At 40.7% G+C, this 19,071-nt stretch overlaps 1 protein-coding gene across 2 annotated transcripts in view; it reads right to left on the bottom strand.

The window, feature by feature from the left end:
• Positions 1–2,074: 2,074 nt before the first annotated feature.
• Positions 2,075–19,071, bottom strand: part of LOC137321425 (WD repeat-containing protein 7) — a 644,210-nt gene continuing 627,213 nt past the window's right edge. For both annotated transcript variants that reach the window (XM_067983813.1, XM_067983820.1), the window contains 2 exons: positions 10,692–10,796; positions 2,075–5,064 (listed from right to left, as the gene is read on the bottom strand). In XM_067983813.1, coding sequence (XP_067839914.1) covers positions 4,861–5,064; positions 10,692–10,796 — 309 coding nt within the window. In that variant the 3' untranslated portion in view covers positions 2,075–4,860. The remainder of the gene's footprint in view (positions 5,065–10,691; positions 10,797–19,071) is intronic.

The following is a 19,071-nucleotide window of genomic DNA, read 5'->3' as shown; positions in this document are numbered from 1 at the left end:
TGACATAGTTTCAATCTTCCATTGCCAGGCATGTCATCATAGAGCCAACTCAACTCCAAAAAGATCCCACTTACCTCTCCCTAAGGAGGATAGTCACTAGTTCCTCACGTTTGACTGTATGGGATCTCAAGAACAACTTTTATTTTAGCAGCAGCCTGCCATCAAACAGAGAAAACAGTAGTATTTGGAAAACACAAAGCAAATAAAACCACATAATATGAATTTTTACTTTCTTTTAAAAAAATACCAGAATCTGGTTGTCCAGGTTATATTTAAATGGCCTGTATTCTATAATTTACACCTATTACATTCTGCTCCTTAGAATTTGTGATGGTGTGAAGCTCTATTTGATTTTTTTTTAAAGGAACATTTTTTTCCTCCTTTGCTGCTAATTTTCTCCCATCCCTTCTCATCACCTGAAAACATTGACATCTTGCTGGATTCTGCTTCCATGGGCATCGGTCATCCTTGTTCTAGTAGCCATTCTTTATAAGATGGCCTAGAGAATGAATATTAACATGCTATGTCACATAGTAGCATCTGAGCCAAGTCCAATTGTGTCCTCACCTGATGCCCACATAAATGCACTTTCAACAGGGGGTCACTGATAATGATCAGAAGTGGGAACCGTAGCTGATTTTCTCCTTCTTAACCTAGGGACTCAGAAGCCAATTGTAGCTAATTTTCCAAAAGCCATATTTCACACCTGGCACTGTCTTGGTTTGTAAGGCCTAGCAACCCCTTGTCTTGACCACTGAGCCATCGGGACAGCTATTTAATTTATGACAGGAAATAAAACATACTATCACAAAGTGAAAAATAGTGACAAAAATCCTTGAGACACACAAAACTTTGTTACTCAGATTAATACTATTACACCTCACCTGTTTAAAGGGATAGTTACAATCGATACTAAACACTGGATTTTTTGGTTGTGTGGGTGAGCATATGATGGAAAATGCATATTGCATCATTATCTAATTTAGAACAATTTGAAATCTATTTCCAATGTCTACCAGATATATAAAACAAATGTCAACTAAACACAGAATAACCTTGGTAATGTGTTGCTATTTCTTGAAGTTTTGCAATTGCAAGAACACTGTTTTAGTTGGTGAAACAATCTGTAGAAAATAGAAGTTTCTTTGGTGCATGAGTGAATCTACAAACTCAGTTTGGAAAGAGAACAGCTAATTTACAAACAATAGACTTAATGAAATGATCATTTATATCAAAATAAGGATAGTTTCATATAAAAAGATAATAGAGCCAAAATAAGTTAATATGCACAAGCAAATTAACTTTACACACTGAACATTTAAGCCCAAGTCATAAACTTGAACCTATATTAGAAGCAAATGCTTTTTTCACATCTCTTTTATTAGTTTGAAAACTCATTGGTGAGAGGATAAGTTAATAAAGCTGCAAAAAATTGCATACGGGATCTTAGGTTTTATAAACAGAGGCACAGAGTACTAAAGTAAAGAAATAATGCTAATCCTATACAAATCAAGGTTTGGCCACCGTTAGAATATTATATCCAGTTTTGGGTGTTGAGGCACGGGGAGAATGCAGAAGAGATCATTAAGGTGATACCAAGGATGAGAGGCTTTTATTATGAGGTGAAATGGGGACTTTTTCCATTAGGAAAAGATTAAGAGGCGATCTGGTGGAGATGTTCAAAATTATGAAGTGTTTTGATAAGGTAAATCAGAAAAAATTATTTCAACTGGTCAGCGAGTCAGTAACTAGAGTATAAATTTAAGATCATCACCAAAAAAACAAATAGAAATATTGAGAGATTTTTTTTTAACGCAGAGGGTTGTTAGGACATGGAATGTCTTATCAGAAACATGATGTGGAGATGCCGGTGATGGACTGGGGTTGACAATTGTAAACAATTTTACAACACCAAGTTATAGTCCAACGATTTTTATTTGAAATCTACAAGCTTTCGGAGGCTTCCTCCTTCCTCATTTACCTGAGGAAGGAGGAAGCCTCCGAAAGCTTGTAGATTTCAAATAAAAATCGTTGGACTATAACTTGGTGTTGTAAAATTGTTTACAATTATCAGAAACAGTGATGGAAGCAGAATCCATAATAGCTTTTAAAAGGGAAGTGGATAATTATTTGAAAAAGAAAAGCTTAAAACGGTATGGGGAAAGGGATTGGAATTAAGTGGATTTATTGACCAAATGCATTGGCCAAACGGCATCCTCTCTTTTGCTGTAAAATGTTCTGATTCTAGATCAGTTCTTCAAAGACCCCTGGAAACTGAGGTTAGTACATGCGGAGAACAGCGGAGCTCAAAAAAACACAAAGATGACAAACCAAGATGACACACATTTATAGCCACAAAGTATAAATATTAATTCACTATGAAAAAGAGCTATCTGTCAGAGGGAATGTGACTTAAGAGGGGGCAGTTACTCGAGAGTTGAAAAAATACTGAATTTTGTGCCTAAAATTAATCGAGGGCATTTTCTCCTTTGTTGAAAATTTAAACTTAGCCCTTGTCCTTGTATGAATATCTGACAAATAAATGGCTTGTTATTGGCACAGAAGAATTATGCATACACACAGTGTATTCAGTCATGTCATGGTCATTTCAGTCATAAATTCGTATTACGTGAATTGACAAGTGGCAGTTTTGCCCAGACCGCACACTGTGACTTTTAGTTCAAATTACAGGCATCTTCTGCATCACATGACCTCTGCAGGGACAAGGTTTTGCATTTTTGTCATAACAACAATTTGAGCTGAAGGTTTCAAAATAGTGCTTCTTCAACTTCAAAATATATGCATTTGAACTGGATTTTAAAGCATTTCAGATATTTTATTACCAAGTACAATATTCAGCAGCATTCTTCAGCCTTGTATATTTGAAGTAGGTAAGTTTAAAAAAACCTCACTGTGGCATATTAGGGTACTATGGCAACCCTGCATGGAACCTGGTCACCAGCTAATTTTGTTGATTCTGAGTGTTCTTGTTCAGACAGATACTCATTAAAGACAAGTTAGCAACAACAAAAAAATCCTGTAACTGCGCAATAATATTCAGTGTGTGTGATTTAGCAGGGAGAAATGCAGTAGATATGTTTATTCTAATAGGATTTTAAAAATATTTAAATGTAACCAATTCTGCTGGTGGTAAGAGTACTATTTCACCAGTGGAAAATTTTTTTGCTAGTGAAACATGTCAAACACATTAGGAAGCTGGCGATTCGTGGAATTCTTAGTACAACACTCACAGGGTATGAATTCCCCTTGCAACAAAATACAATGCCTTCTCAAGACATCCAATGGGCTCTCCAACAACAAGTGTTAGATTGATCAGTGACAGATACACTTGCACAGCCCTAACAGTACAACAGACCATAGTACACTACATTTTTCTCCACTCACTTACATATACTAGTTAGGTTGTGTATAACAGGAATTGTGTGCATGTGTAAGGTTTTACTGTACTGGAATGTTAATTTAAAAGAAGAATGTGACAAACCAAGCTAAAGGTGAAATAATTTGTTAGTATTTGAAAGCAGAAGTAACCATATTCTAATTGTAACTGATAACTAAAACATAACAATGATCTTTCATAGAACTGAAGAGATTCAACAGTGTATTAAATGGTGTATCTGATGCAGGGTTTGAATTTTATATACCATCACACAACAAATGACTGGAAACTTTTCTAAACTCTATGGCCAGTTGCTAAGAAGGACGTTTACTGCAACATGGTATACCTTGTGCCAGTTACTTCTGCTCCCCTGCAAAAAACTGAAAAGTCACACTGCCAGTAATATGATACAGCTCATAATTTGGATGAAAAATGATGAAACTTACAAAAGTGCTGTCAGGAGTTAGCAGTGGTGAGACCTAAATTAACAACTTCAAGATCAATGAAGAAAGTTCCCTAACTGAGGGTGATAGATCAATTGCAAATGGAGGAATTTGTCTAAGAGGATGACAACACTAATGGTCTAGTTCAAATTGTCTAGTCCACCACTCACCAGTAAGCAATATTAGTTGTTGCCAGTGGAGCAAATTCCCACCTTGGTTACCCATTGTCACTATCAGAAACGCCCAGGTCAGAAAGAGCATTGTTGAATGCAGAATAATGCTCCCTCCTTTCTGCTCCAATCTTAGAAGAGTACACCTTACTGAATCCATATGTATTTTTGCCACTTCAAGCAGCCATCCGTGCGTCTCTTTGGGTGAAACTACCAGCTTGGGCAGTATCATGCTGGGCTCCACCATCACAAGAAACTGGGCTGCGTGTTCGTAAACTCATTTCACATAGGGCCCTTTATCCCATAGGTCAAATCTACATTCTTAAGACCAAAAACCAGTGTCTAAACCCACTGCACCATTGTGGTGATCCTTGGGAACTGTCTTCTCAGTCTAACTACTTTTGGTGAGGAAAGATTACCAACAGATCACTTGACTTTGGTCCTTCTTCCCTTACAATGTGTTCCCAGGATAGCTCAAGGAGAGCCCAACTTTTATTGCAATGCAAGGGATGTGCTTCATACCAGCAATTGCAGTATTGAGATTTTTATCATAATAGATTGTACTCACAATAGCATGAGGGAGGAAATGATGTGCAAACACAATAAGACTGAACTCTTAAACCATCAGTATCAGGAATCAGCAATGAATATTTAGTAATTGGGTACAAATATTGGATAGCCATTTCACCTCTTTTCAAAAACCCACAGAAAGTTGACATTGCAAATTATAACAAACTTTCTGGAAAACAAAATCTACACATAAGTAACTTAATGTAAACATTAACCAGCATTGCAAACAGCACACACATTTTTATTTCTTTAGTTTTTTCATGTGATTAAGGTGATGGCTTCAAACCATAAATCGATGCTCTTTCCCATCATGTGCCATGAGGATGACATTGCGGTTGGAGGTCCAGATCAGACGTGCCAATTTCAGTGCATTCTGGGAACCAGGAGATGCAGGATGAACAGGGGGCACCTGGTACGTTTTCATACAACGGAGCTGGGGGGCAGAGTTCAGCATACCAATACTCCCCAACAGTGAAGTGTTCATCTGTAATGATAGAAAAGGAGTGAATACAAAAATAATAAATGAAAGGCAACACAAAAAACACTATCAAATTATACAGAATGATTTTTCAGCAGAGATAGTCAGAACGTAATTTCTTTCCAGAGAAAACTCGCCTGATGGCTCAGGTGGTAAAACCTTCAGCCAAGGTTTTTGTGCCTGATTACTACCAGTGACCCCTACTTCAAAGTGTATGTACATGTGCGTATCACATGGACATCATAGGAACACATGAAAGTACATGATTGGCCAACCACATGGAGTGTAAAAACCTTACCTTTCAATCACCCATTCCTGTTGTCCATTCCTCAGGGGAGAAATTGGTGATGGCCTGTTTTCTGATGCATAACCAACGACGCGCAGACAGCGCGAGCCCCAACAGGGGAGGCCTGAACTCACCCGAAATTGGAAGTTGGGCCTCATTTTAATAATTTGGGTGAGCTGCCATCGCTTGTCACGCCTCCTGAGGTAGCTCACCATTTCAAAAGGATGAATTTTGGGCCGCTGTCATTAGGTAAGTCTCAGGTAGACCTCACTAGACTGCTGCCATATTTGAGGCTGTTAAGTGCTGTGGAGGAGCAAGGCCACTGTAGCTAGACATGAAACCAAAACAATTACAGTCACTTGTCACCTTTAAAAATGAATAGCAAGAAGAATGATATCATCTTTTGCTGGGCTGGATTTAAACTTAGGTTTTCAGAAGTGAGGGAGCAAGTTTCATCTGGAATATCTCCAGCAGCAGATGAAAAATGTCAGTGACATTTTCAGAATTATTTTAATTCATATTGAGTAATCACCCTTGGAAGATGACTAATGCTACTGATTTTTTTTTTAACATTAATATAGCCCGAGGTCACATGTTAAAAGCACGTGGTCTGCCCTACCTGAGACTACAGCCACTCCGTTCCCTTCATAAATACATCCAAAGATTAATGTAGAAAACAATTTGAGAAGGGCAGAAGGCTGATTAGGGTCTGATGGTCATGACAAAAGAGCGAAGATTCTAATTACTGTTCTTCCCAACTCAAATTGTGACTCACCATTTATTTCCTTGTAATAAATTTTAATGCTGAGAAAATGCTTTTAGGTTTTGTTTTTTTTTAAAAAAAACAGTATTTGTATTGTGAAGCCATCAACGTTTCTCAGCTTCCTGTCTGTGGGAATGATGTGGAGATGCCGGTGATGGACTGGGGTGGACAAATGTAAGGAATCTAACAACACCAGGTTATTATAGTCCAACAGTTTTATTTGAAAATCACAAGCTTTCGGAGATTATCTCCTTCGTCAGGTGAGTGAGTCACCTGGTGTTGTTAGATTCCTTACATTTGTCTGTGGGAAGGTAAACTCAGGAGTGGATTTATTGATGCAAACAATGAACTGATGAGCTGGGAACAAGTGATGTGAAGCGATCGTCTGATCGATTAAGGAGGAGCTGAAAAAGGTATAAATTTTATGTTGGGATCTCAGTAATGATCACTACTGGCAATTGAAATGTTTGGAAAAGAATATTAATTAAAAAATGTAATTTTCAATTAAGCAAACGATTTATTAAAGAAGCTCTCTCCTAGATTTTAATGAATCAGAAATTAACTCTCTTACTGGATCTTTTAAATCTTGGCGAGGTTATCGCTATTCATCTGTACAGTAGCATCACAGCTGAGCCCAATCCATCAGCCAGGAATGCCGAGGCCAATTGAAATAGCTAATTCAGCATAGACCATGGATCCATCACAGGACCTTCCTGGTCTTATGGCTCAGTGACGAACCATACAGTGAATTTACCAACGGAACCTATAGATCATAAGATAGGTTTGGATGAAGTAGTTCTGGCCATTTGATCTCATTCTACCAGAATACCAACTATGCTGCCTTCCTAATATAGGATGCAGCCATATCTTAAATGGTTCTAGTGTCGTGGATTCAAGAATTCTTCCTGGCAAATTAATCCATCTGTTGATTGATTTCACTGTCTAAAGAAATAACTCCTAAAGTCGGTGATAAAACTGCCCTTCACAAAGTTGAATCTATGCTCTCTGTCATGCTGTACTGGCTTATGTGAAAGTACTATTTCAGGTTGAAACTTTGCTCGTACTCCTTCATTCTGATATTGCTCTCCTATGCACAGCCTCCAGAATCTGAATAGCCTCCTTATGCTGTGACAATCAGAACTGCGAGCAGTAATCCAAATACAGTCTGAACTGCTTCAGCATGACGAATGAGGTATTCTAACTCAGCTTATTTGGCAACGCAACAGAGCATGTTATTTGATGACACCAAACTCCCTGTGCCTCTGCAACCTCCAGGCTTGATTATTTCAAAGTCCTTTTTGCCATCTTCCCATCCACAACTCTACATAAACTGAAACTTGTCCATAATGCACCTATTCTATCCTGTGTTAAGTCGTGCTTGCTAATTACTCCCTTTCTCGCTGAACCACATGGGCTCCCTGTCCCCAAAATACTTAATTTAAAATCCCTGTCTTCAAATCCCTCCATGGATTTGCTCCATCCTATCTCTGCAATCTCCTCCAATCTTATAACCCCTCCAACACTTTTACATCCTCTCACTCTAGATTTTTGTACATCATCCCCCTTGCCCTACCAATGGTGGTAGAGGCTCCAGCTGCCTCTACCCTCCTTTCAGAAACTCCCTCTCGAAATCCTTCCACTTCACTCTCGACTTTTAAAAACCCACCTTTTAGACCAAGCTTTTGGTCTCCCTTCCCAATCTCCGTCTCCATGGCTTGGATTCCATTCCTCTACCTATCTCCACCAGAAACTTAACTGGACCAGCCATATAAATACTGTGGCTACAAGAGCAGGTCAGAGGCTGGGTATTCTGTGGCGAGTGACTCACCTCCTGACTCCCCAAAGCCTTTCCACCATCTACAAGGCACAAGTCAGATGGAATACTGTCCACTTGCCTGGATGAGTGCAGCTCCAACAACACTCAAGAAGCTCGACACCATCCAGGACAAAGCAGCCTGCTTGATTGGCACCCCATCCACCAGCTAAACATTCACTCCCTTCACCACCAGTGCACAGTGGCTTCAGTGTGTACCTTCCACAGGATGCACTGCAGCAACTCGCCAAGGCTTCTTCGACAGCACCTCCCAAACCCGCGACTTCTACCATCTAGAAGGACAAGAGCAGCAGGTACATGGGAACACCACCACCTGCACGTTCCCCTCCAAGTCACACACCATCCCGACTTTTTTTTTATTCGTTCACGGGATGTGGGCGTCGCTGGCAAGGGCGGCATTTATTGCCCATCCCTAATTGCCGTTCCTTCATCATCGCTGGGTCAAAATCCTGGAACTCCCTTCCTAACAGCACTGTGGGAGAACCTTCACCACACGGACTGCAGCGGTTCAAGAAGGCGGCTCACCACCACCTTCTCAAGGGCAATTAGGGATGGGCAATAAATGCCGGCCTCGCCAGCGACGCCCACATCCCATGAACGAATAAAAAAAGTCATGGAACATTCTTTATGTTAAGGATGTTATTTATATACAACCTGTTGTTACTGTGCCTATTGCTGCTTAACATGGTTTAGACGTGGTGAGTGATGAGCCATAGGTCTCATTCAACTTCCTGCTTGGCCTGTTCTATTACACCCAGGGAGGAGATGTGCCTTTAAGTTTTAGTTCCAATATACAGTACTTGCATTTGTCCACACTGAACTTTATTTGCCACAGATCAGCCCAAGTGCAAAGTCTGTTGAGCTTCATTTATAACATCTTGTCTGAGTCCACAGTGTCCCTTAGTTTGGTGTCATCCACAAATTTAACACTTCTTATCGAGACTGGTTACTTACATAAGCCAGAAACAGGTGGGGGTCCCAGTACAGGTCCCTGGGGCACCCCACTCATTATTTGGTGATGAATGGCATATTATTACTCCTTGGTAAAAATCTCCAAGAAGTATTGTGGAGTATTTTTGTCTGTAATTATAAATTTTTGTACTGTATTTCTTGCATTAAAAATAGGAAGATGCTACCTTTAAAATAGCTTCTACAATGGCATGCTTCTGTTCTTTTGGCTCTGCATGAGGTTTATTGGGAAAAAGCTAGTCAAGTCAACGCAGTTGATCACTAACAGATGTATGCATCTGGACAAATAGCCAACAAGTATACCCAATGCTGGAAATAATTAACATGCTATTAATCAATGAAATAACATAATCAAAATCGTCCTAACACAGACAGCATTCGTCATACACCACTGATGGCCACTGGCAAGTTTTTGTGTACAGATTATGAAGTTTGCTGTACATTCGAGTACCTGTCTTGCCAACTGACTATGCAAAGGTGAGGCTGCATTTCAAAGGTTTTATTAATATAAGAATCCAAATGTTTAATGTGCCAATGGGTTATTGGCTTGACCTTGATGCAACAGATATGGAGGCATAGCAACGGTCCTTAGGTACGACACCTATATGATCCTGATTAAAAATGTAACCAGTAGGGACTGGGTGGCTGATCCCCTTTGGAGAGTTGTCAATCACGTACATAACTTAACCAAACATGCGGCAGTATTTATTTTTGAATTATGTGGCTTGGTTTGTTTCTCAATCCTGTAATCTTGGAGATAACCAATTAATCCTCTCAACATCTATACTAAGTTAGGCTGGGAATTTGGAATTTAATTGCAGTTGGCTTTCAAACTCCATCGAGGCAAAAATACCTTCTGACACATAGGTCCAATTTTGGTCTTTGTCTCCTTAACTCCCCTATTTGACAGCCAGACACAAAAAGCATACCAGAAATTCTGGGGAACCAAGGGGCTAATGAGAGTGAGGAACCTAAAGTGATTTTTATCAGTAGAGGAAAAGTACTTGAGAAACTAATAGGACTAAAAGCTGATAAACATATAAGATTCTGAGGGGGCTTGACAGGGTAGATGCTGACAGTTTGTTTCCCTTAGTGGAGAGTCCAGAACTAGAGGGCATAGTCGCAGGATAAGGGGTCGGGAAAGTGGAGTTCGGTGGAAGATCAGCCATGATCTGATTGAATGGCGGAGCAGGCTCAAGGGGCCACATGGCCTACTCCTGCTCCTATTTCTTATATTCTTATCTTTTCTTGCTGTGTGGACTATGTAACACTTCTGGTAAGGCTGCATTCTTAGCCCTGTCCTGATTACTCCCATTAACCTCTCTGTTCTTATGCCTGGTCTACTCCCTACCCTAACCTTCCCCATCATCCAGTATAAATGGTGTCCAATAGCTATTTCTATGTTAGTTGCAAGGTCCTAGTACCCACACTATTTAAGTGCAACGCTTCACTCTTGTAGTGGCTTTCTCTGTCTCAAAAATAATCGTTGTTATTGATGAATTTTGTTTAGTTGCTCTTTTAGGGTAATCTGATCCCTTTGCCTAGTACTGAAAGCATTTCCTCTAAACTTCTACGGTTCTAGTCCCCCAGGTAGTCCCTCTAGCCTATCTTCAGCATGGGCAGCTCTAGGTCCAGTCAGGTAGCCACCATTCTGTTTAATTGTCGTGTGGATCCTAAATTTCAAGATTTTTGTGCAAATTGATGTAGCCTCATTTTAATTTCAAAAAATTTCCCCTCTTGGTGTAAAGCATACACAACCAAAAGAACAAATATAGGCATACCTGCCAGAAGGAGATGTGACTGTCAGCATTGGAATATGTGGCTAGATACCGTCCATCAGGAGCAAAGGACACTGCCGTTATCGGTCCACTGTGGCCATGAATGGTCTGTAGGAGGGAACACAGACAAAGAGATCTGAGATGTGTGACTTCGATGCTGCAAACGATGTTTGTACAGCAAGTAAGACAAGGTACTACACCAGCAACGTTTTATAGATTTTATAGATTTATATAAAAAGTAGTCTCTTTTCAAAGAGCAAGATTTAATGTGTTCAATAAAATTATTGCATAATCAAAATGTGAAATAATGTCAGTCAGTCCACTGAGACACAAACATATTGGAAACAGAAATGGAATCAGTAAAATATTTTTGTTTCATGTAATGCAAGCCTTTGTGTGGATTGTAAGATAGTTCCTATGGTAACGGATCCAACATCAGTTAAAATATGAATGGTACAATTTACAGATCCCTAATAATCCTAATTCTTAAGAAATAAAATGGCTATCACCCCTTGCTAGTTTTCTTTGGCAAGTTGATTGACAGAGCTGGAAGAGGAAAACATTTTGCCCATGTTTCTTACTGTTGATAGTATCAAGCACTCACTAGTTAGATAGAGCATCAATCAGATTGTGACAGCCTAAAAAAAAACTTTCACAGCATTAACAGGCATTTCTGGTGGCGGTGCGAAGAATGAAATAAGTCACGTTATATACATCTGAGCAAGTAACAAAAATAAGAGAACTTTGATTCAATGGTCTACATCCAACATGAGTAATATAAATTGGACTACTTTCTGTTAAAACCTGAACACAGCAAGCAGGAATCAACAGCATGAAAAGTCTCATTTTGACAACTGTGATGGTATTTCTTCCTGAGAAGCATTAACCTATCTTTGACTTTCAGATGCCAGTAGACATGCTATGAATTTCCATAATGTTCTGTCTCTAATTTAGATTTCCAGTATTTGCAGTTCTTTTTTTAAATATCTCTAAAAGGATGTTCTATTCATCCATTATGCTTGGTTTCATTGGTCAGAACATTGAATACAGGAGTTAGGATGTCTTATTGAAGTTGTACAAGACATTAGTAAGGCCACACTTGGAATACTGTGTACAGTTCTGGTCACCCTATTATGGAAAGGATATTATTAAACTAGAAAGAGTGCAGAAAAGATTTACTAGGATGCTACCGGGACTTGATGGTTTGACTTATAGGGAGAGGTTGGATAGACTGAGACTTTTTTCCTGGAGAGTAGGAGGTTTAGGGGTGATCTTATAGAAGTCTATAAAATAATGAGGGGCATAGATAAGGTAGATAGTCAAAATCTTTTCCCAAAGGTAGGGGAGTCTATAACGAGGGGGAATAGATTTAAGGTGAGAGGGGAGAGATACAAAAGGGTCCAGAGGGGCAATTTTTTCACTCAAAGGGTGGTGAGTGTCTGGAACGAGCTGCCAGAGGCAGTAGTAGAGGCGGGTACAATTTTGTCTTTTAAAAAGCATTTGGACAGTTACATGGGTAAGATGGGTATAGAGGGATATGGGCCAAGTGCAGGCAATTGGGACCAGCTTAGTGGTATAAACTGGGCGACATGGACATGTTGGGCCGAAGGGCCTGTTTCCATGTTGTAAACTTCTATGATTCTATGATTCTAACTTTAGAACTTTTAGACCCAGCAAACCTGCATGTTTTTTGAAAGATCTCAACTCCTGTTTTCTTACTATATCTTTCAATCCTTCTCATTCCAGAAATGCAACTAAGTGTCCCGTGAATCGATTTATATGGTCTTCTTCAATGGTTTTCTCTGGTAACTTATTCCACAAGTCTATTACTTCTCTGCTTACTCCCAACTCTCTAATTTTTGACAGGTGTCCTCCTGGTTTTGACCCCTTCACATAATGAAAAGTAAAATTCTGCATTATTCTGAACACCATCTTTATAGCTGTAAAGTTACCCAAGCCTTGCTGAGATTGTGACAAAGCAAAAAAGGCACTCCTTTTATCTCAGCAATATTTCAGTCAACTGAACAAGATTAGAGATGTTACATTTTGATTATTTTCAAAAGCATAGGCAGTTAAAGTCAGCGCCTTACATTCCAAATGTGACTGCTCTTGATCTTTAACATTTTCTCAGTTAAATAAGGATATTCTTGCATTGCATTTTTTTTTGGTTCAGCTTCTGTAATACATACAACTCCGATGACCTTTTACATTGCTGAACATTCAGTTTCAACAAAACAATGGTCAAACCTTCCCACATCAGGAAGGGTGCAAATACGAGCGAAAGAAAGTAATCAATCAGATTCCCTTCTCTCAAGCATTGCTTCTTTAAAGTCATATGTTCTGTGTCTACCAAGTCTTCTTTGAATGATGTTGCCATGGATCAGCATGTAAATGAAGAGGAGGAGGAGGCTTGGGGGGAACTCCAAAGATATCGATTCGTGGGTGGAAGAGCTGGAGATGCTCTGGCTATGATTGAATAGTTAGGAGTGGATCCAAGTGAGGGCAGTCCCATGGACCTGGATAATGGAGGAGACATGCTGGAGAATTGTCAACTGTGTTAAAAGTTGCAGGGAGAATGCGAAGGATGAGGAAGGATAATGCACCACGATCACAGTTACAGAGGATGTCATTTGTGATTTTGATTAAGGTTTGTTTCAGTTCTGTGGCAGGGGTGGAAACTTGATTGGAGAGATGCAAACATGGAATTGCAGGAAAGAATGAGCAAGGACTTCAGAGGCGTCAACACGTTCAAGGACTTTGGAGAGGAAAGGGAGGTTGGAGATGGGGTAGTAATTTGCAAAAGTATAGCATTTGTTTTGAGGATGTGGAGATGCCGGTGATGGACTGGGGTTGACAATTGTAAACAATTTTACAACACCAAGTTATAGTCCAGCAATTTTATTTTAAATTCACAAGCTTTCGGAGATTTTCTCCTTCCTCAGGCAAATGTTTCAAGAGCTCCTTGAAACCTACGCATTTATACATATTGAACAATACATGGTGTTTACAGACTGCCCCTGCAACTGCCCGTTGCCAAGGCAATCACCGTGTTCAGACAGAGAGGTGTTACCTGCAGAACCCCCGAATACACATTCAACAAAAAAACAAACAGGGAAAAAAAACAGAGAAAAAAAAACAGAGAGAGGCAGAAACATCCGGAAGGCACGACACACGACAACGCAAAATCGTCGAGCAGAAATTGATAGCCAAGTTCCGCACCCATGAGGACGGCCTCAACCGGGATCTTGGGTTCATGTCACGCTACACGTTACCCCACCAGCGAACAAATGTTATCTGTTTTTAATATAATGGGTCATTTGCTGGCTCTCTCTGCCTTCCGGATGTTTCTGCCTCTCTCTGTGTTTTTTTTTCTCTGTTTTTTTTCCCTGTTTGTTTTTTTGTTGAATGTGTATTCGGGGGTTCTGCAGGTAACACCTCTCTGTCTGAACACGGTGATTGCCTTGGCAACGGGCAGTTGCAGGGGCAGTCTGTAAACACCATGTATTGTTCAATATGTATAAATGCGTAGGTTTCAAGGAGCTCTTGAAACATTTGCCTGAGGAAGGAGAAAATCTCCGAAAGCTTGTGAATTTAAAATAAAATTGCTGGACTATAACTTGGTGTTGTAAAATTGTTTACAATTGTTTTGAGGAGGGGGTGATGATGGCAAGGGAGGGAGACAGTACCCGAGGAGAGGGAACCATTTACAATGTCAGCTAGCATGGGGGCCAAAAAGCGAAATTGGGTGATCAGCAGTTTAGTGGGAATAGGGTCGTGAGAGCAGGTGATGGGTCTCATGAACAAGATGAGCTCGGAGAGGGCATGAGGGGAGATAGGAAAGAAACTAGACAAAGGTTCAGGGCTAGGGCAGGGGGAAAACTTGGGGGAGGTTTTGCTTGGTGGGGAAAGGGAAGAGGAGGATATGGCAGAGGCAGCTGAATGGATGTTCTCAATCTTAGCGACAAAGAAATCTATGAGCTTCTTGCACTTATTGTTGGAGGTGAGGGTGGAGGGGGCAGGAGAGAGGGGTTTAAGGAAACAGTTGGTAGGGGAGAAAGTAAGCTGGGGGATTATCTCTTGAGATGGAGTAGTGAGTGATTTTGGCAGAGGACAGCAAGGCCAGATAATGCTTGATGTGGTCCAGCCAGATCTAGTGATAGATGGTTAAGTCAGGCGTAGGCCAGATATGCTCAAGTCTGCATCTCTTGGACAAAGATGGGGGCTATACCAGGAGGAGTGACCAGGGTGGGAGAGAATTAAGGGTTTTACGTAGGACAAGGACATCAAAGAGTGGAGGTGAGGGAGTAGGTGAGTAAATCAAAAGCTGAAGTATCGTGGCGAATGGAGGGCCAAAGGCTAGACAGTTGGGAGTTTGAAAGGGCAGTTGTAAACAACTTGGAACAGTGTTTTTTTTGGGTAGTTGCAGAAGAAGATTGGAGTTGGAAAGAGGATAGGGGGATGATGGTGGTGAGGGATAAAAGGAAGTGGTTGGAGATGACCTTTACTGTGGTTGAGACAATACAAGTAAACAGGCCAGGTGAGATGACAAAGTCAGGGATGGGGGGGAACCTTGAACATGGGTAGAGAGTTTATTTGGCGGGTGAGGTTAAAGGAGGACAGGAAGGCAATGAAATTGGAGGAGAGAGGGCAAGGTGAGTTGGGATGGAGATTGAAATAATTGAGGCTGGGGTATGAAAGAAGGGAGGATATCTCAGTGAGAAACGCGAAGTGAGGCGGTGCCAGAGGAGTTGGGGGTGAGACCAAGGCAAGCTTTGGTCATAAAAGCCACACTGCCAACTCGGCAGTTTGTGTGGGCCAAGTGGTGGAAAGGGTGGCCAAGGGGGGAGGCTTCAGTAAGGGGCGTGGTGTCGTCACCAATGAGCCAAGTTTCCGTCAAAGCCATGATGTCATGCAATCATCCACAATAAGGTTGTGGATGGCAAGGGCCTTGTTTGCATAACTTATTAATCAATAAACATTTACAGCTGCAAAATATTTCTTTTACTCTCAATTTTATTTTAAATTTTTGTAAAATCAAAATGAATCAGCTGTAACAGAGATATCTGAAGTAACATCCTTTAATTTAGTTTGAATCTCTATACCAGTTGCATTAACGGTTACTACAGATACATCAACTAGAGATCATGGCATCATAGCATGACTCAGCAGCAGCAATTACTGCAATGTTATTTAAATTAACATTTGAAAAATAGCTTCCTCTGAAGCACCATATGGCACTATAAAGGTCTCAGGTTTGGTCCTGTCTGTGATAGAGTTAGGTGATCTCAGCCAAGGTATCAGTTGGACAGGAAAGAAAATCAGTCAGAGTTGATCATCATCTAGGGACCCTGGTTGGAAAGTGTGCATGCGTGGATGTCGGAGAGGACAACATTGGGCTTGGCTGTGTGCGGTCTTATAGCTTTCTGATAATCAGTGCCTAGACTGGATAGTCATTTAGGCATGGTACCGGAAGGTTACTGACCAGAGTGAGTGCTGTATCCCAGCAAGAGTCAGCACCTTCAGAAGAGGAAGAAAGAAATTTGGAAAGAAAATAATGAACAGCAGCAATGCAAATATTACAAAAATTTAGAAAGGGACATCGCAGTTGGGGATGTGAAAAAAATCCTGAGGAGAAGTACTGTCACTTTAACTTATTTCCCATAAAGAAAAGAGAGACTTTTAGTGGGAAGGAGCACCTCTTAGTTGATTTTTGAGCTTCATAACACACTACAGCATCAAAAAACCTGGGATGTTTTGATGCTTGGTAAATGGAATGAGCATGAAGTGACCTTGAGCAGCAGTGTATGAAATACATTTATCTCAAAAACTGCAGACCGTCCGTCAATATCTGCCTCTCATTTGTTAAGAATTCCCCTGCTGAGATTCCCTCATAGCAGCCCGTTTTCGCTTCCTGCAATCATGACAGGCAAGATGAAGCAACCTCTCTTTTTCCTGAACCAGACTCACTGGTGAAAAATTTAAGTCGACAAGTGTAGCCAGTCACACCCGTGGATCCCGCTAAAAGTGGTCCTTCTAAAATCAGGTTTGAAACACCCAAACCCTTGTATCATTGGTTTTTCATTATCATCCGGACATCAATAAATTCAGTAAGAAAGGCATGTTTAAAGTGCTTTCTTTTAAAAGACACTCATTTTTGTTCTTTCATTGTTAGGAAACTTTACTTGTCAGCAAATCTTCCACTGTGTTTGGCAGCAGTCATTTTGGGATCAGTCTACTGGTAAGTGCTGGATACTTAGGATCCTGCAGTCTTGTGGTTCTTTGTTTATCTCCTTGTATTGTTACTTACAGAATCCACAGAGCCATAGAATCTGACAGCACAAAAGGAGGCCAATCAACCCATCATGTCGGAGCTGGTTCTTTGCTGGCACATTCCAGAACTAATCCCACCCCCTACTCTCTTCCCATAGGTTTGTATCTTCTTCTGCTTCAAATACTTACACATTTTTCCTTAAAAGTTGCAATGGGGTCTTTGCCTCAACTACTGTCTGAGGCAAAGCATTCCATGTGCCAACAACCATTTGTGTAAAGAAATGTCTCCTGACCACTCCCCTCACACTCCATGATAATTTTAAATTGATGACTCCTTGCCACTGACTCGCCAACCAGTGGCATTAGCCTTTCACTATTCAGTCTATCAAAATTCTTAATTAAATCTCCTCTTAGCCGCCTCTGCTCTAGTGGAAATAGTTCCTTCGTTTAACTAAAGTTTCCCATCCCTGGCATCATCTTGGTAAATCTACACTGTATGCTCTATATGGCTTTGATGTCCTTTCTTTAATCGGGTGCCCAAAACGGCAGACATACTCTAAATGTGGCCTAACCAATATTTTGTATCAATTTTTCACTCCTTTCCTCTTGTAATCTACGTCCTTATTTATAAAACCTGATATGCTATTGACCTTTTTTATGGCTTTATCAACTTGCCCTCATACTTTCAGAGAACTATATATTTGAAGCCTTAGGTGTCTTTATTCAAAATCAAATAACACACTTATCCACAATAAATTGCAATTACCACCTTTCTATCCATTCTGCTAATCTATATCCTCCTGAAGTCATTTACAGTACTCCTTACAGTTTTATTTTTACAATTTTTTTTTAATAAGCTCCCCAATGGCTTTGTGGGGAAATGCACTGCCTAATGTGTAATCAAGCCACACTGAGCGCAAGATTACAGTCTCGATTCTGGATCTACGATGAGTTAGCAGGCCTCAGCGAAGTGGTATTACGGATGCTACGAATGGTCTTTGTGTGCGTGAGCATTTTTAAATTTGTTCTCAGGATGTGGGTGATGCTGGCAAGACCGCATTTATTGCCCTTCCCTATTTACCATGAGAAGGTGGCGGTGACCTTCTTCTTGAACTGCTGCAGTCCTTGTGGTGGCGGTGGTCTCAAAATGGTGCTAGAGGAGGCAAAGCAAAAAGGCAGGTTCCTGCTCCTGGTTGTGATCCAGTGGCCCCTTCCCCCTCCCACTAGAATATGTTCACTACAAGTGAGGGCGAGATTGGATGAGGCCGTGGAGGGAACCAAAGCCCCACTGTATTTTCAGAAGAAGCTGGGAGAAAATGGAAAATATTTTAAAAAGTTTATTAAGCGCCTCTTCTCTACAGGTTCTTCCTTTGGCTGAGAGGGTGCAAAGGCTCCAAGGCTTCTGCCTCTCTCAGTTTGAGAGCTGGGAGAAAAAGGGTTTGTGCGAATTGCATGGGGTTTCTCCTTTGTTGATCTACCCTCTTCCTTCTGAGGAAGCGCTGAACCTCGAGTCACCTACTTCCCCCCTTGAACACAACAACCAAGATGAAGCCCATGGGATTAAAGGGACAGTGGCAGCGTGGATACGAAATTGGCTAAGAGACAGAAAGCAGAGAGTAGTGGTGAACAGTTGTTTTTTCAGACTGGATGGGGGGGGAGGGGGGAGGGGGAGTATACAGTGGTGTTCCCCAGGAGTCAGTATTAGGACCATTGCTCTTTTTGATATATATTAATTACCTGGACTTGAGTATACAAGGCATAATTTCAATGTTTGCAGATGACACAGAACTCTGAAATGTAGTAAACAGTGAGGAGGATAGTAACAGACTTCAGGAGAACATAGACAAACTGGTGAAATGGGCAAACACATGGCAGATGCAATTTAACGCAGAGAAGTGTGAATTGGTGCACTTTGGTAGGTAGAATGAGAGGCAATATGAACTAAATGGTACAATTTTAAAGGGGGCTCAGGAACAGAGAGACCTGGGGATGTATGTACACAAATCTTTGAGGGCAGCAGGACAAGTTGAGAAGACTGTTAAAAAAGCACACAGAATCCTTGGCTTTATAAACAGAGGCATAGGCAGGATTTTAACTGTGAAAAACAGGTGGG

This window comes from Heptranchias perlo, chromosome 1, assembly GCF_035084215.1.
Source record: "Heptranchias perlo isolate sHepPer1 chromosome 1, sHepPer1.hap1, whole genome shotgun sequence".
Lineage (NCBI taxonomy): Eukaryota > Metazoa > Chordata > Chondrichthyes > Hexanchiformes > Hexanchidae > Heptranchias > Heptranchias perlo.
The sequence above is the reverse complement of the archived record's forward strand: the minus strand, read 5'-3'. Positions and strand labels throughout refer to the sequence as shown.